At 36.6% G+C, this 16,153-nt stretch overlaps 1 protein-coding gene across 2 annotated transcripts in view; it reads left to right on the top strand.

Moving 5' to 3' along the window:
- The window catches only part of Gpc6 (glypican 6), a 965,911-nt gene that overhangs the window by 638,932 nt on the left and 310,826 nt on the right, over positions 1-16,153 (top strand). For both annotated transcript variants that reach the window (XM_013022980.1, XM_013022979.1), the window contains exon 4: positions 1,742-1,907. In XM_013022980.1, the coding sequence (XP_012878434.1) occupies positions 1,742-1,907 (166 nt within the window). The remainder of the gene's footprint in view (positions 1-1,741; positions 1,908-16,153) is intronic.

Raw genomic sequence — 16,153 nt, 5'->3', positions numbered from 1 at the left:
AGAAATTTCAGAACCTAAATAATACATGGTGTAATTTTCTGAAGTAATTTACTAGGAATATTGTTTGTACACTGTGTAAAATTATAGGCAAGTGTTACAGAAAGCAAAGTCTTACATGAAATCAAGTTTGGTTTCAAGGTGAAAGATAGAATGTGAGGGACTGTCTATAGTATTTGGAAGTGCCAGCATGCTAAGTAGAGAACACCTATAATCCCATGAGGTGCTGGTAGAAGGAAGACCATCTGAATCAGCCTGGGAGGAAAACTATACCAGATCCTATTTGAAAAGTGACTAAAGCAAGAAAGGGGTTGGGGGAATGGGTCAAGTGGTAGAGTTCTTGTATCACAAATAGGAGGCTCTAAATTCAAGCTCCTGTTCTGCCAAAAACAAATGAACAAACAAAACTCCATGTCTTCGTATCTCCATATTCCATTCGTGTTTTATCAGCATCTGAATGTTCCTGTCTGTAGGATGTCACCTCAGGATCAAGGTCTGTCTGATAAGACAAAAGGTACAAGTAAAATTAAGTTGGGGCTTGCTTAAAATTTGGAAGCACAAAATTGACATTTATTTAGTTACTGGGCTAAATCCTGAAAATTATATAAAATTAATGAAATAACTATGACAACATTTTTACATCTAGATGTGAAAAAGAACTTTCTGCATTGTTGTCTGTTTTTGATTATACCATTTTAAATATACTTACTTTCAAAGTCAAATTCAAATTTTTAATAAATCAGAAAAGCACTTTTTGTTTAAGAATTGATTAGAATCACCTCATTTCTTATTCATAGCAAAGAATGTTCATTGTTAACAAATTACTAAGTTTTCAGAATTACTATAATAGTGCCTCCTTACACATGAATTTTCAGGACTGTACTGAAGATGGTGGTTTATTTATTCTACAGCTTCGGAGCAAGTCTGGATCTCAGAAATCCCAGACAAGATGATATTGATCCTTTCAAACAAGTTACGTACAAAGGCAGGATTTCTGCCAACCTCCTTTAGAAATGGGGTCAAGTAACCAGTTGGAAACTTTTCTAAAGGTGTCGCATTAAACTTTAATAATACCTACATTTTTATGGGGCTTTTAACTTTGCAAATTGCTTTCGCATGCGTTATTTCACTTCATGTTCTATTCAATGAAATAAGAGTCTCTGTTTCCGGGGTGGAATTACAATGGCATAGATATCAAAATGTTGACAGGGACATTTCAAAAGAAATTATTATTACTACCTTGCTGAGCACATTTAATAGGAAGTGACTCACTTCCAGATCAAGTACTAAGAAAGACTGAGAGCTGGGGGCCAGTGGCTTATAATTGCAATTCTAGCTACTCAGGAGGCTGAGATTTGAGGAACCTGGTTCAAAGCCAGCTTGGAAGATGAGATACTTTATTTACAATCAACCACAAAGAAGCTGAAAATGGGCCTGTGGTTCAAGTGGTAGAGCACCAACCTTGAGCCAAAAATAAAAAAAGCTAGAGGACATCTTTCAAGTCCTGAATTGAATCTCTAGTCCTGGCAAAATACATACATGTAAAAAATTTTTTAAAAAATGTAAAGGATTCAAATTCAGCTAATACATTTAATCCTGTTCTCATTGTTTCCAAGTTTATCAGATCTGTTTTGCTTCCCTCCTTCCCACCCATGCTCCAAGTCCCCATGGGAGAGAGCTAATGTTTTATTCCTCCCCTTCATGTGTTTTTCTGAGGTTCTGTTTCTTTCTGGATGATCCGCAGGTCAGTCCCACCCCTGGGTGCATCCGGGCTCTGATGAAGATGCTCTACTGTCCCTACTGTCGAGGCCTGCCCACCGTGAGACCCTGCAACAACTACTGTCTCAACGTCATGAAGGGCTGCCTGGCCAACCAGGCCGATCTGGACACCGAGTGGAACCTGTTCATAGGTAAGGAGCACAGCGGGGCGTGCTGGTTGACTGTGTTCACCCAGCACGGCAGCCCGTGAGGATGGTTTATGGAGAGACTGGAAGCGCCGTTTTAGCAAACGAGATATAAATTCGCCTCTTTTCTTTTCTATCTTGCAAAATAAGAGTGACTTGAATATAGGGCACAGAACATCCTGGTAAGGATGCCGAACTGTCTAGATTCGATTAGCAGAGATCTCTGATGAAGATGTAAGTAATGGACTGAAATTGCCCGGTGCCTGTCTGAGCAGAGACAAGTTAGGAAACAGTCTTGCAAAGCAAACAAAAACCACAAACAAAACAACAAAGAGAAAGAAAGAAAACAGCATCCTGCAATTTGCCATACTTCTTGTTTGTTTATTTGTTTATATTCCCTCAACAGCATCACAGTTTGGGTATCAACTCCTTTCTTAGATTTCTAAGGTCGAAATAACTCAGTCTTCTCACTAACACTTGCAAATTTTCTATCTCTTTCGGGGAAAAAGGAGGCTCCAAGCACATAAACATAAGAGAGCCTGGAGTGTTCTGAAGTGGGAGAAAAGGCATTGGGAGAAAGCAAGGGAAAGGACTGTGCATCACGACTCTGTTCTTGGGTTACAAAATCATTCTGGAGGTTGGCTACCCAAAGATATTTCCCATATAGCTATCCAAGGATAAAAGGACGGCTTTTATAGGCAGGCTTCTCCCTGGAAAATACACAGGCCTTGAAAGAGTAAATGTGTTTTCTTCCCCTCTGTCAACTAGCCTTCAAATAAAAGTACTTTCAATTGCATTTGTTGCAATTACAGAGTGACAGGCTCTGAGGTGAAAATAGCAACAGCATTTGTCAGTGCTGGAGGCCTTGATCATTTATGCAAACCTCTCCATAGAGTGCAGGATGCAAGTCCAACAGCGCAGACTAGGGTGTGATCAGAAAAAGATCTGCGAGTGTGTTAGAATACAGAGAAGCTGAACCTAATATGTTAGGTGTGGTAAAGTTACAGACTTTGGCAATGGAAGCCATTGGCTAACTTGGTGTTTTGCTTCAGAAGGCCAGAGAAAATGTACTCATTACCTTGCTCATGTAACTGTAACCCCCCTGTACAGTATTTTCACAATAAAAAACTTATTAAAAATAAAAAATTAATAAAATTTAAATTTGCAATTTAATTTTTAAAAAGGAGAAAATATTGTTATAGCAGGTTGACTAAACTGGAGACCATTTACAAAAATCTTGGAATCATTTCCATAAGAATAAATTGAAGAACATAAAAAGAAAAGAACATGTTCTCTTTCCCTCCAATTGGGGTGGGGAGAACAAAAATTATATATAATCTGTTTACATAGTCTTTGGTTACTTTATTGGAAAAATAAGAGAGTTTTTAAAAGGCTAATTGTTACTAAGATACACTTCTATCAAAAGTGACATGATTCTTTACTGAGATTTTTCTTCTTTGCCAAAATGTTGAAGGAGATAGGAAGAAAAAGGAAAAATAAGCTTGATCTTCTAGGATATAAGATTTAAGCTAATTTTGGCAAGGACAAGGTTCTCAGATAATGGTAATAAAAAGGTAATCTTACTAAAATAATCTAAAGCAATTTGCATATTTTTGTTCTTTTCTTATTTTGTTGAGCAAGGAACTGGATTTAATTTTTGGCTTTTTATTGAAGAGATTGTACAAAGGGTTTTGAATGTCAATGCATCTTGATCAGTGGCCTGCCTTCTCCCTCAACACTCTCAATTCACTCATTGTCTCAATTTATCTGGTTCCATTTTCACATATGTCCTTTGAACATTAAGATTTACATATTTTTAAACCAGATTTAACCTTATAGTATCCATTAGAGTCATCTAGGTCATTTGTACTTTGTGGCTGAAATTGCCCACTTCCTAACCTGGTCTTTGGTTAGGCTGCTGTTTATTGATGAAATGGCTTTGCAATTCTGTTAGATAGAAGAGAACACAATTAAGACTGAGGATGTGGACTTTTTCATTTATTAGAGTCATAATGGCTTCTTGCTTGGCTTTTTCTCCTTGTCTTTATTGGCTCTTTTAAAACAAAACAAACCCCTCCAGTTTGAGCTAGCTGAATTTCTAGATGTAATCTGATACAAAATTGAATGTCTGAGAAATAATTCGATTTAAAAATGGAAATATGAAATCCTCTTGTGTTGGTTGTACTGTAATGAAAAGTGGAACTGATAGGCTTATCTGAATGGATTTCAAATATTTTCCTCTGTTTTTAAATTAGCCTTAGTAGTCCTTGAGAACATTCTCCTGGTGTTCTTTCTCCTGGTTTAACTATAGTATTGAGACTTGGCTACCATTTTAGATTTGCAGAGCAAAGTATGTGTTCTGGCAATACTTGTCTGGGTGTGAAGTGTTAGTTCTCACATTTATTATATAAATTAGCCAACTCCATTTCCCATGGAGACACATCCAAGATGACAACATTACAATGTTCTTGAACAAAAACACTACTGTGAAAATTGATATTCACACACACACACACACACACACACACACACAAATCACAGTCAATATCACCCTCTGGTTAGCAATGACAATTCATCACTCCCTGATTCCCAATATCATTTTATCAAACCCTTCACTCCTGTTGCTACCAATTATATTGCCATCCCTGTCTAGGAATTACTATGGGAGGTTATGTCTCTTATGGATTTTTCTTTAATTGTTATGTTTTCATCTACACTGTTAGCAGTAGCACGTGTTGGTAGAGTCAAAAGTGGTAGCACATTGCCATGATCTTTACAATACCAGGAATCAACTGAAAGAGATGAGTAGCTACTTCGAATTCGGTTGGTATCTGAATCATCCATAAAGAAAAGTAGTTCATGTAGAAGGTGAAATGTTTTAAGTGTTTAATTAAAATCTCGGGGGTTTTGAATACTCTTCCGAAACTCCAGGGTCAGAGTAATCGTATCATTTGTTTTTAATCTTAGAAACAAGTTCAGGATAGATTTCATAGTCCTTCTCTAGCTCTACACCATGCACAGATTTTTACCAATTCCCTAGTGTAGGTAAAAGGAAGAATGCTATGCCTTATATAAAAAGCATTTTTTAAGTTGCTATCCACTTAGGAGAAGATGCTGCTGGACCCACTGGAAGGTACTTAGAGAGCTTCAGGTCTGTTTCCTAGTCACCTGTGAGATTTCCTTGAACAGCTACCACTTACAAAATAAGTCGCATGAACCAATACACTATGAAGATCCTGAGCTAGGAAGAACCTGAAGGCGTATAAGAGGAGTTTTAATCTGTTCTCAATATTGAAAACTATGAAATTGGAGGGAAAAAAATCCTAATTTGAGACAGTTTAGTTAGCCACATCCCTCAGGTATTTCTATGAATGCACATCAAATATCTGTGAGGGTGAGTCCAAATCAAAATGCTTTTCTTGGAAAACAAAATGTTTACATTAATTTAAAATTTTTCCTGGAGGGAAGCAGCTTGTGTGCAGAGCACATTTTAGTAGCATCCTGTGGTTACTTTGGCCCTTGATACAGATATGTTACAGATAAGAACTGTTCTGTTTGACAAGAGGCCATGTTGCAGATTGCACCTAGTTCGTGAGCACAAAAGTCAAAGCTGAAGTTGCATTTATATGACGATAATAAATCTTGCATCTATTTTAAAATTGAGGATGTGTGGGACAACCTCCTCCAAACATCTGGTACCTTCTACGGTTTTATGGACTATGAAAACCAGAGACAATTTTTAAAAAAGAAGGTACTAGTGTGGGAAGGGAGGGCTGGTATGACAAAAGGCAGAGATTTTGTTTCATTCTGTACTATTTTTATTACTAAAATGTTACCGGATGTTTCTCATGGCAAGTATAAATGTAAGATCTTAAAGTGTTTTCCCCCATTATGTAGCTTAAAATTAGTAAGACCCTAATAATTACAGCATATTAATTCAACTTACTGTGAACGTTCACTTTTGCCCTGCATTTAATTATAATGTAGATAATTAATAAATGTTGATACAATATTAGGTGAAAGGAACTCAGGGTTCCAAGTATCTTCTCAGTAGTGAGATTTTACCCAGTCTAAAGGTCCAAGACAGAGTCTATGATCAATAAGTGTAGAACAAAGTGCTAAATATAGTTGTACCAAATTAGCATTGTCAAAGCCAATTGATGATTAATAGCCACAACATACATGACTGTTATAACCTCTGGAATTTACAAATTCCCATGACAGTTTCAGTAGATCTAGTATGATCTGTGGTTCTTAAAATGCTTGGTTGTTTTTATTTTTGACTTCTTTTTTCTATGGTCAGACCTCAGTATCACCACCAACACTGGCATGAACTGATAGGTTTGGAGAATTTTGTATTATGTCATCAAGAAAAAGTTGAGTTCCCTGACCCAAAGATGCCCTCCAGTGAAGGAGAAAAGAAAAGCAATCATTAATATTGTAATTTTTTGTTTTTTTAGTTTGGACACTGAAAGACTAGACAAACTAATTGTATCACTTTCTGAGCTTTGTTCTTTTCAAACTGAGCATTTATAAAGTTTCAAGCTAGCTCCAAAATAAAGAAACTGTTATGAGACTATCAAACATGATGGTACCCATTCAAAGGGATACTGCATCTATATCAGACTGAGAGACCTTGTGATGTATCTCATCTATTGTTCTGTTAATTTATTTGTTAACCCACACACATTTATTTAAGGCCCACCATGTGCCTGGCTGTTGTTTAAGTATATTGACAGACAAGAGGACCTAGAAGGTTGAGAAAAACAACATGAAATGTGTGCTCTTTAAGTGGAATAAATGGAAAAACTAGACAGAATAGTGGAACAAAATGTAAAAAAGCTCTTCTATTTTACTTTGTAGATCAGATCTACTGTTTTAATGGAAGTCTGAGTAATTCAGTAATTTAAAAACTGCATGTCCCTGTTGCTAATGGACTCTTTGAGAGCAGAGATGGCAGAAACAAATCAGATAATGAGCCTAGTTCTTCCATGGTGACAGCTACTATCAAGTTGAAAATTAGAGTCAGCTGCAAAGAAGCTGTTAGGTTCACGACGAACTGATGCCATTTATAAATGGCAACACTGGTACACAAATGACTTTGTGACTGTAGATAAAATCTACTTGAAATTAGTAGATTCAATTACGAGATTAACTTTATTTGAAATTAGTAGATTAAATGTATTTGAAATGAATAGGTTAAATTTATATTGTATATAGCAAATAAACTAGGCTTCCTTTTAGTAAAGTTAAAAGAAGACATGATGCTCCATTTCAGAAGAATATACTGTAAGCATAAAGTATTTCAGACATTTGTATACAGTATCACCTTTTAAAGATTTTTCTCAAGCGTGAAATTTATAATATAAATCTGAGAATTTTTTCTAGTTACAAAGAATTCCATAGTAGGAAAGATACACCTTTAGCTGATAGATCTGAAATCCCATATTGCAGAAACTTCTAGACCCTATGCATAAAAAGTTTCTAGCCAGGCATCAGTGGCCCATACCTTTTATAATCCTAGCTATGAAGGAGGCCAAGATTTACAAATTACAGTTCAAAGCCAGCCTGAGCAGGAGTCCCTGAGACTTGTTTTTTCAATTTTTAATTTTTATTGTCAAGGTGATGTACAAAGGAGTTGTAGTTACATACGTTGGGTAATGAGTACATTTCTTTTTTTTTAAACAGTGTCACCTCATCCCTCATTTTCTCCCAGTTTCTTCCTCTTGACCCCCCAACCCCACAAGTTGTATAGTTCATTTTCAACATAGTATCACTGCTACATTTTCCCACTCTTTGTTCCACTGTTTCTGTGTTCCCCCTTACTCACCCCCAAACAGATAAACTTACATACAATATAAAAAGTACAGAAATCCAAAATAGTGACAAAGGAGAAAAAAAGAACAGGAAGCAAAATAACATAAAAACTCTTCTTTCCATTTCTTGGAGTTCTTTTCAGTAAACATCATTTTATATGCTCATATTCCCATAGCTATTGAACCCTTGTGATCCATTCCTAAGAATATACTCCTTGGTCTCACTGTGAGAATGTCTAGAGTCCTGTATAATTTATCATGTCCAAGTGTATTTTATTGTCTTTTGCTATCCAGTGTGTTTTCTTGGAGATTTATAGGCAGTTTCTAGTTACAACAAATGAGGGAAAACCATGCAGCCTATATTTCTTTGGTTCTGGCTTATTTCACTTAATATAATTTTTTTCCAACTCTTTCCATTTGCTTACAAATAGCACAATGTTATTCTTAGAATTCCATTGTGTATATATACCACATTTTCTTGGTCCATTCATCTGCTGAGGAACATCTGGGTTGCTGAGATTCTTATTTCCAATTAACTATCAAAAGAGCCAGAAGTGAAGCTATGACTCAAATTGTAGAGCACTAACCTTGAGCAAAAAGTAATATCAGGGAAAGTGACAGGACCACAAGGCTGTGCACTGGTAGCTTACACCTATAATCCTAGCTATTCAGGATGCTGAGAAGTGAAGATTGTGGTTTGAAGCCAGTCTGGGCAGGAAAGCCCGACTCTCTTATTTCCCATTAACCAAAAGAAAACTGGATGTGGACCTGTGGCTCAAAGTGGTAGAGCACTAGCCTTGAGCAGGGATCACAGGGAAAGAACCCAGGCCCTGAGTTCAAGCCCCATAACCAAACATACATACATACATACATACATACATACATACATATATACATACATACATACATACATACATACATACATATATACATACATACATACATACATATCCTTTAAGCCACAGAAGAAGAATAGCTTTAGAACTGTCTTTAGCAAACAGCTTTAAGAGCTTCTCTTTTAATCAGTTTTATGTAAGGATATTCAATAATATCATCCAGAACTGCAACTTTTAAATTTAGAAACAAATGCCAAAGCAATTACCTTAAAATCTCATGGTACTGTTAGTAAGAGAATGTGATTTTCCCCCCTCATACATTTCTAAAACCATCAAGATTTTTTCCTAGGAAAAAACCCCTGCAAACATTGTTTTCTATCTGTTGAAATCTAATTCTATCCAACACCATATAGTTTGGTTCAATACTTCTCATTTTTATGGGCATTTATTATATCTTATGTTCTCTATACTTTTGGCAGCATACATAAGCAATACTAACTATTCACTTAAAAAAAAACCACAATTGTCTGATACTCACCAGCATTTTATTAGATGTTTTTGTTATCAATTACCTAGGTCACCAAATGGTTTACTTAGGGGCTTCGAATATTCAAAAATGTTTTTATGTGGGGCTGGGAAGGTGGCTCAGAGGTAGAGCGCTCACCTTGCATGCATGAGGCCCTGGGTTCAATTCCTCAGCACCACATAAACAGAAAAAAAAGGTGGAAGTGGTGCTGTGGCTCAAGTGGTAGAGCGCTAACCTTGAGCTGAAGAGCTGAGGGACAGCACCCAGGCCCAGAGTTCAGGCCCGTGACCGGACCCCCCCCCAAAAAAAAGTTTTTATGTATTGCAATGAGGTTAATGCCTTAAGAATGGAATAATGTGCAGAGCTCTTCAGCAAATACAGAAGAAGCAAGTATTTCTTAACCTGTGACCACCTACTAATGTTGCTCTTAAGGCCACAACCTAGGGAATACATATTCCCTGCAATTTCTATTCTGCATCAAGCAATTTTCCAGTGGCTCAAACCAAGCAAAGTAAAATCAAATCTGCAATTGTTTGATGTAATAGGTAGTCATTCCAAGATGTGTGTATACATGTTTCCTTTATTTCCACCAACTCCTATTCATCCATCTATTTTCAGTTATTACATATCCACCTTTTATACCATTTTACATTATAATTGTATAATTGCTTATTTTCTAATTATTACATATTTAATTGTATATTTCCAAGACTGGATTCATGGTACAATATAAGATGATACCAAGGAATGGCTTTTAAAAAAGGCATATCTATTTTTGCAACTATAGAATTCATTAGGACAGACTGTTCATTTGCAATAGGAGATTAACTAAAATACCCTCATGCCTGATAAAGCTCTTCAATTTCTTTGAAAACAACAACAGAAATATTTGTTTGCAAAGAGAAAGCAGAAAACACAAACATCTTCAAATTTACCAGAGATTTGAGTCTGTATTTTTTGTGTGTACATGTGCATACCACCCAAACATTTATTTTTTAATGGCTCTCTATTTGATAATCCTTAATTTTGGTATTAAGTTAAGCCTGGATTTTAATATCTTCTCTAGACAACTAGTTTCATTACCTAATTATATCAAAAAGTACTTCATTTTAGTCATTAGTATTTGATCTTTAGCGACAGGTTATCTTTCACACTGTCATTTCTCTGAAGTTCAAACTATAAAACAAGTGTCTGGCTTTGGGCATGTTGAAAGAAAAATAAAGTACTCGATTCTTTACAAGGAAATTAAATAGATTCCAAAAAGCCCAGAAATCCAGGCAAAAATCAAATACAATACACATTAGCCCAATAGTATCCTTAGCAATTTCAATTTCAGGAGATAATAGGACCATGTGGTAGAAGAAATTGTATTGTAGAAACCAGAAAATAAGAAATAGAACTAAGTGAATTGTTAGAGAAAACATTAAGCCACATATCTTTTTACAAATAGAAACTTATAACAAGTCCATGGCCATCATAGCTACAGCGTCCTTCATGTGGTAACCAATTTAATAAAATAAAGAAGAGGAAACCTCCTGAGACATTCATTTCACTTTAAAAATTCTGATTATCAGCTAAAGAGAGTGAGGGAAAAAAAGCCCAAATAATGTATCCTTATATGATATTGCAGTGCTTTCAGAGAGCTATATTAATGTATTAAGTGATGATAGTTGGACACCATCTCCTACAAGCATAATATTTACACACAGATGTGTGCTGGAAAATCTCTTTTGATTTATGATGATCTCAGGAGTAAAACTAGTGATCATATCTCCACATTGGAATCAGTTTGGAAATGAGGTTTCATTTTCATTCCTCAGGCTAGTTTCTTTAGCAATTATGAAAGAGATTTTTTACAAGTAATATCCCTTTAGTCTTTTTTTGTGTTGTGACTTATTTATTATAAACTTCCCTGCAAGGTACCCCAAGGTAAAATACAGGCTGAAAGATGTGGACTCAGATAATTATTCTGGTGGTCAAGGAATGTGGATTGTTAAAAATTTTTTTGGTGTTTTTTTTGGGGTCCGGTCATGGGGCCTGAACTCTGGGCCTGGGCGCTGTCCCTCAGCTCTTCAGCTCAAGGCACTCTACCACTTGAGCCACAGCGCCACTTCCAGCTTTTATTTGTTTCTGCTTAAGTGGTGCTGAGGAAGCGAACCCAGGGCATCAAGCATGCAAGGCAAGTGCTCTACCACTGAGCCACCTTCCCAGCCCCCAAGGAATGTTTTTATTTTATTTTTATTTTATTTTTATTTTATTTTATTTTTATTTTACTTCCAGCTTTTTTTTGTTTCTGCTTAAGTGGTGCTGAGGAAGCGAACCCAGGGCATCAAGCATGCAAGGCAAGTGCTCTACCACTGAGCCACCTTCCCAGCCCCCAAGGAATGTTTTTATTGCTTACATTTCATGCTGTGTCTCAGTATCTGAATATATCTGATTCTCTTTAAAACATATGTATTAGATCCCTTTCTTCATGATTATGGACCAGACGTGTATATGGTAGACGCAAGAGAACATTGACATGTATATGGTACATTGAACGTGTATATGGTAGACACAAGAGAACCTGATGTGAACCTAAAAAAAATTGATTTTCAAAGAGTATATGGTATATTGAACATGTATTTGATAGACACAAGAGAACCTGTTGTGAATCTCAAGAAAAAAACTGATTTCAAAGAGATCGATGAGATATATTCTTTCAATGTAAATTTGGCCAAGTTAAAGAAAAAAGACCCAAAGTTCAGATCCTTGAGTTTCTGCATGGGTTTGAGTCCTGATACCACTATTTATCATCTGGGTAACTTTAGGAGCATTATTTCACTTATATCTCCTTTTTATCTTCAACAAATTGGAGATCACAGCCTCTTAGTATTGTGAGGATTAAACTATAAAGTACATAAGTACATATAAATCACCAAAGGATGAGACATGTCCATAGAGCTAGCAACGAGGGCAGGATGTTGTGGCGTGATCTGGTGACTCACCTGGGAAAGTTGGAATGGAAAAACAGAAAGCAGGAAATAGGAAAGAAAACATCAGGGGATAGACACTTGTCAAGTAAAGCGAAAAACCAAGGCAAGCCAAATGCCAAGGGAAAGTGGTCTGATGGTAGTGGGTTGTGAAGGGGCAGGGAAAGAGTGTATGTCATCATGCAAGTTCTTCTCACCCCTGTCTCTTGGTTCCCCCAGAGATGATCATAGTAAGCACTTGATTGCCAGAATAGGAGAACTGTGCTAGAATGGTAAGAATAACCAAAGTAGACTCCAGAACATTTGGTACCTTTGAAAAGCCTGCCGAGCTTAAATTTGCATAGTTGCTGATGTGTCCTTTGGAGGGAAGATCGATCAGGTTTGGACTATGGGATTTGAAAAGTCAGGCTAAATACTTGACTTCCTTTTATCTTACAGGCAATGACAAGCCACAAGGCTGTTTAAAAAATAAAAAACAAGGAATGACATAATCTCAGTAGTAATCTGGCAGTTAAGTGAAGGATGGATTACAGGTGGAGTATTGCCAGTGAGAAAAGTATTGCCAACAAGACCAGATAGGCCATCAAGGCATGGCCTCAAAGAGAGGAAGACAACACATGGGAGAATTGCACGTAAATATTTATAGGACTCAATGTGTAGACAGAGGTGACTACAGGTGAAGGCTAAGAAGGAAATGTATCAGATGTGACAGAGATAAGCCCTGGAGAGAAGGATGGTGCTGTCAGCAAATACAGAAGCTAGTTCAGAGAAGAGTAGAGACAAATTTCTGTAATCATTTTAGGGCCTGTTGAGTTTGAGAAGCAGTAGGAACCAAACATGGAAATGTCCAATGAGGGAAAATTCCTATTTTATGTCCCTGGAACAGGAGGCAAAATGCCAGAAATACTGGAGGAGTTCCATGGCCCAAGGGGCTCTGTGGCCAACTTCCATAATCATCTTGATAGATTGTACCCAGGGTTCTCTCTCCTGACTTTACACCGGTGCCTCCTTATTCCTTTCTTGGGAAGTAGTGCTTCACCCATAGATTTTTAAACACTGAACAGCCTGCTCACTAATGCATACTTCCCAAATTAGCCTGTATCTGTATTCCTCAGCCCCTCTAATCATGTGCAGATACAATGTGTATATATATATATATATATATATATATATGCACCATGAGAGTCAACAAAAGCCTGATTGTTTCCACCCTAAATGTTTTTGTTTTAGTTTTTGTTTCAGACTGATCAGGGATACTCTTACTTATCATGTCCAGTGACAATGTATGATTGCAGTTAATTCAAGAGGAAATTCACTTCCTCTTGGTTTTGACTTTTTCCATGCCTGGAATCTAGTGTTACTTTGCTTATTTCTGGCTGTCTCCAAGTTCTGAATTTCAAGATGAGGCATGAAATCTGTTCATGGAAACAAACAAACAAACAAAAAACCCTAAGGGCATTCATTTTTTTCAATGGGAAGAATGGCCTGTTTCAGAAAGCAGCCTCTGACATTTCAAGTCCTGGTGGTACAATTGTCACCAATGAAAACTCAACAGGAAAACAGCAATACACCCTGTCCATTGATTTCTGGATTCTGAGCCCCCTCCTCCCACCAAAAAACAAGAGAAATGTGCATGATGCAGCTTTTGCAATGCCACATTCCAAGGAGAGTGAGCTACTCTTTCGTTTTGGTTTTTGAATTTCATATGGCCAGGCTCCTGATTTAAGAATGCCCTAGAGTATAAATTATTTCTCCAAACCTCGGTTGTGACTTTTGTCAAGTGCCTTCTGCTTAGCCCATTAAAGGTGAAAACCATGAAATATTATTTGATCTGTAACCCAAGAAAAGGGCCTAAAACCACCTGTCCCTCTTTGGGAAGCTGCCAAAACAAAGTGAGAGGAAAGGTCGAGCCTGAACAGTAATTTGAGGTTGCAACATCTGGCTGAGATCAGACGTTGAGCCGATGGGCTCTGTTGTCTTCTCGTCTCTTCGTGAAGATTTACATGTTTTGTTTTTTTTCTTAACACACATGGGAGTTTGGGGTTTTGTGATCAAAATTTCAAACCATCTAAAAGCAGCCAGGCAACATTTAAAAAATATGACAATGAATTTTGTTGAATAATGATTATATTTCCTTTGAATTCTGTTTGGAGAACTTAATTTTAGGATATATTTAATGTACTTGTGGAATTAGCATATATTATAATGCATTTTTTCCTGCATTTCTCTAGATTTAATTCTGCTGGATCATACATTGATGCCTAGTCATTTTAGTCTGATCCCTGGACATCTGATTGCCTGTGTTCAATAGGTATTTGTCCCATCAGCCTTTAATGTGTAAGATAAAAATACTTTAAGTTAGAGTTCCATTCAGACACCTTATGATTAATATCTGGACACCTTAACTATTGATATTTGGAGCTGCAGATTGATAAATTTAGCTTCCTTAGACAACAAACAAAAGTCTAATTAATTTCACAATTGATCCTTAATTTCTTTTGCCAACAGAGAAAAACAAAAACAAAAACCACAACAAAACAATCAGCTATGGTAGTAGCAGGAGAGCAGGCTTCTTGGGATACTTCATGGTAGAAGCTCTCTATTTACTTACCCAGGCAAACACAATGATCTGTACTGATTGAGTAAGCAGGGACACTAACATAAAATTATTGCCTTCAAACAGGCAGGAATGATTTTTATATTTTTAACTTTGCAGGTTGACTTTTTATTGGATGCCTATGAGCTACAAGATTATGTACCACACAGGATATTTTTATGCTTTCGGAAATAGAAATGAGTCTTCATTACTATGACATTTTGTTTCTCAATTTCATTTAGAAATCCTAGCATCCCTCTGAACATATGTGATCTTCTTTGATGATTATTTTCAAAGGTACTTTTAACTAACCTCACTTCTGCATGAATAAAATTCCAAATTCGAAATTTCTTACTTAACAAAGGTTTAATATATACACATGAAGTTTAACAGACACTTTGTAGTCCAAGAAGTATGTTAAAAAAGTAACCTTATAAATGGTCATCTCCTAACTTTGATGTACCTGAAATTGTAGTTTTTGAAATATTTTTCAACTTATAAGAAAGTTGCTAAAAGATAGAGTTCGCACATATGTATCATTCACCTTATTTAATATTAATATCATATGCATGTAGCCATACTATAATAGACAACTCCAGTTCCAGCCCTAGCATTGTACTAATTAGCATTGACATGATACTATGAACAATAAACCTTATTCTGCTAGTTAGTTTGTTATCAATCATGATTTTATCATGTACCAGGACTTATTATGCAGTTCCATGTCAGGTCTTTTTGGGTTCATCCATAGCTGTGACAGGTTTTCACATTTCTTGTCCTCTATGACCTTGAAGTTTGAATGAACTCTGGTCATTATTTGGAATATTCTCAATTTATATCATCTCTGACGTTCCTTAGTATCTGCTAAATATCTTCATTGCAAAGTTACTACTTATTTTCCCTACTTGTTTCATTTCTTAAGGGGCTGTTATGGTTTGAATATGTTCCATAAAGTTCACATGTTGGAAACATATGTTCCATAAAGTTCATGTGTTGCCAATAGTGATTGGAGGCGGGACCTAATGGCTGGTGTTTAGGTTCAGTGAGTGAGCCTCATGCCTGGGGAATGTCATTAGCTTAGGAATGAATCTGCTACAGAGGGGAGTTCAGTATCTTCTCTTCTGTCACTCATTCTTTTGCTATGGTGATGCTCCCTCTACAGTGTTATGAAAGAATGGAGCCCTACCCTAGACCTGGCCCTTCCATTTAGGATCTCCTCAACTCCCAAAACATAAGCCAATAATACATGAGCTCTTTAGAAATTCCCCAATTTGGAGCCATCTGTATAGTAGCACACAACAGCCCAAGACAGGAAAACAGTGAACATCCAGGCTAACCCTCCATTTCCCCTCATCTTTGGCCAAGATACTGGTTAGCATCCATAAGAGTTGCTCATCTTTGGTAGTTGTTAATGTAGTATTTGTATCATGGTGATTTTACACTTCTCTCTTTCCTTCAATGTATAGTCATTGGAATACTCCCATCAAAAAATGGATCTGATTTCTT

The sequence above is a fragment of the Dipodomys ordii genome, unplaced genomic scaffold, assembly GCF_000151885.1.
Source record: "Dipodomys ordii isolate 6190 unplaced genomic scaffold, Dord_2.0 Scaffold65, whole genome shotgun sequence".
Lineage (NCBI taxonomy): Eukaryota > Metazoa > Chordata > Mammalia > Rodentia > Heteromyidae > Dipodomys > Dipodomys ordii.
This window is presented reverse-complemented; position numbering and strand designations above follow the sequence as displayed.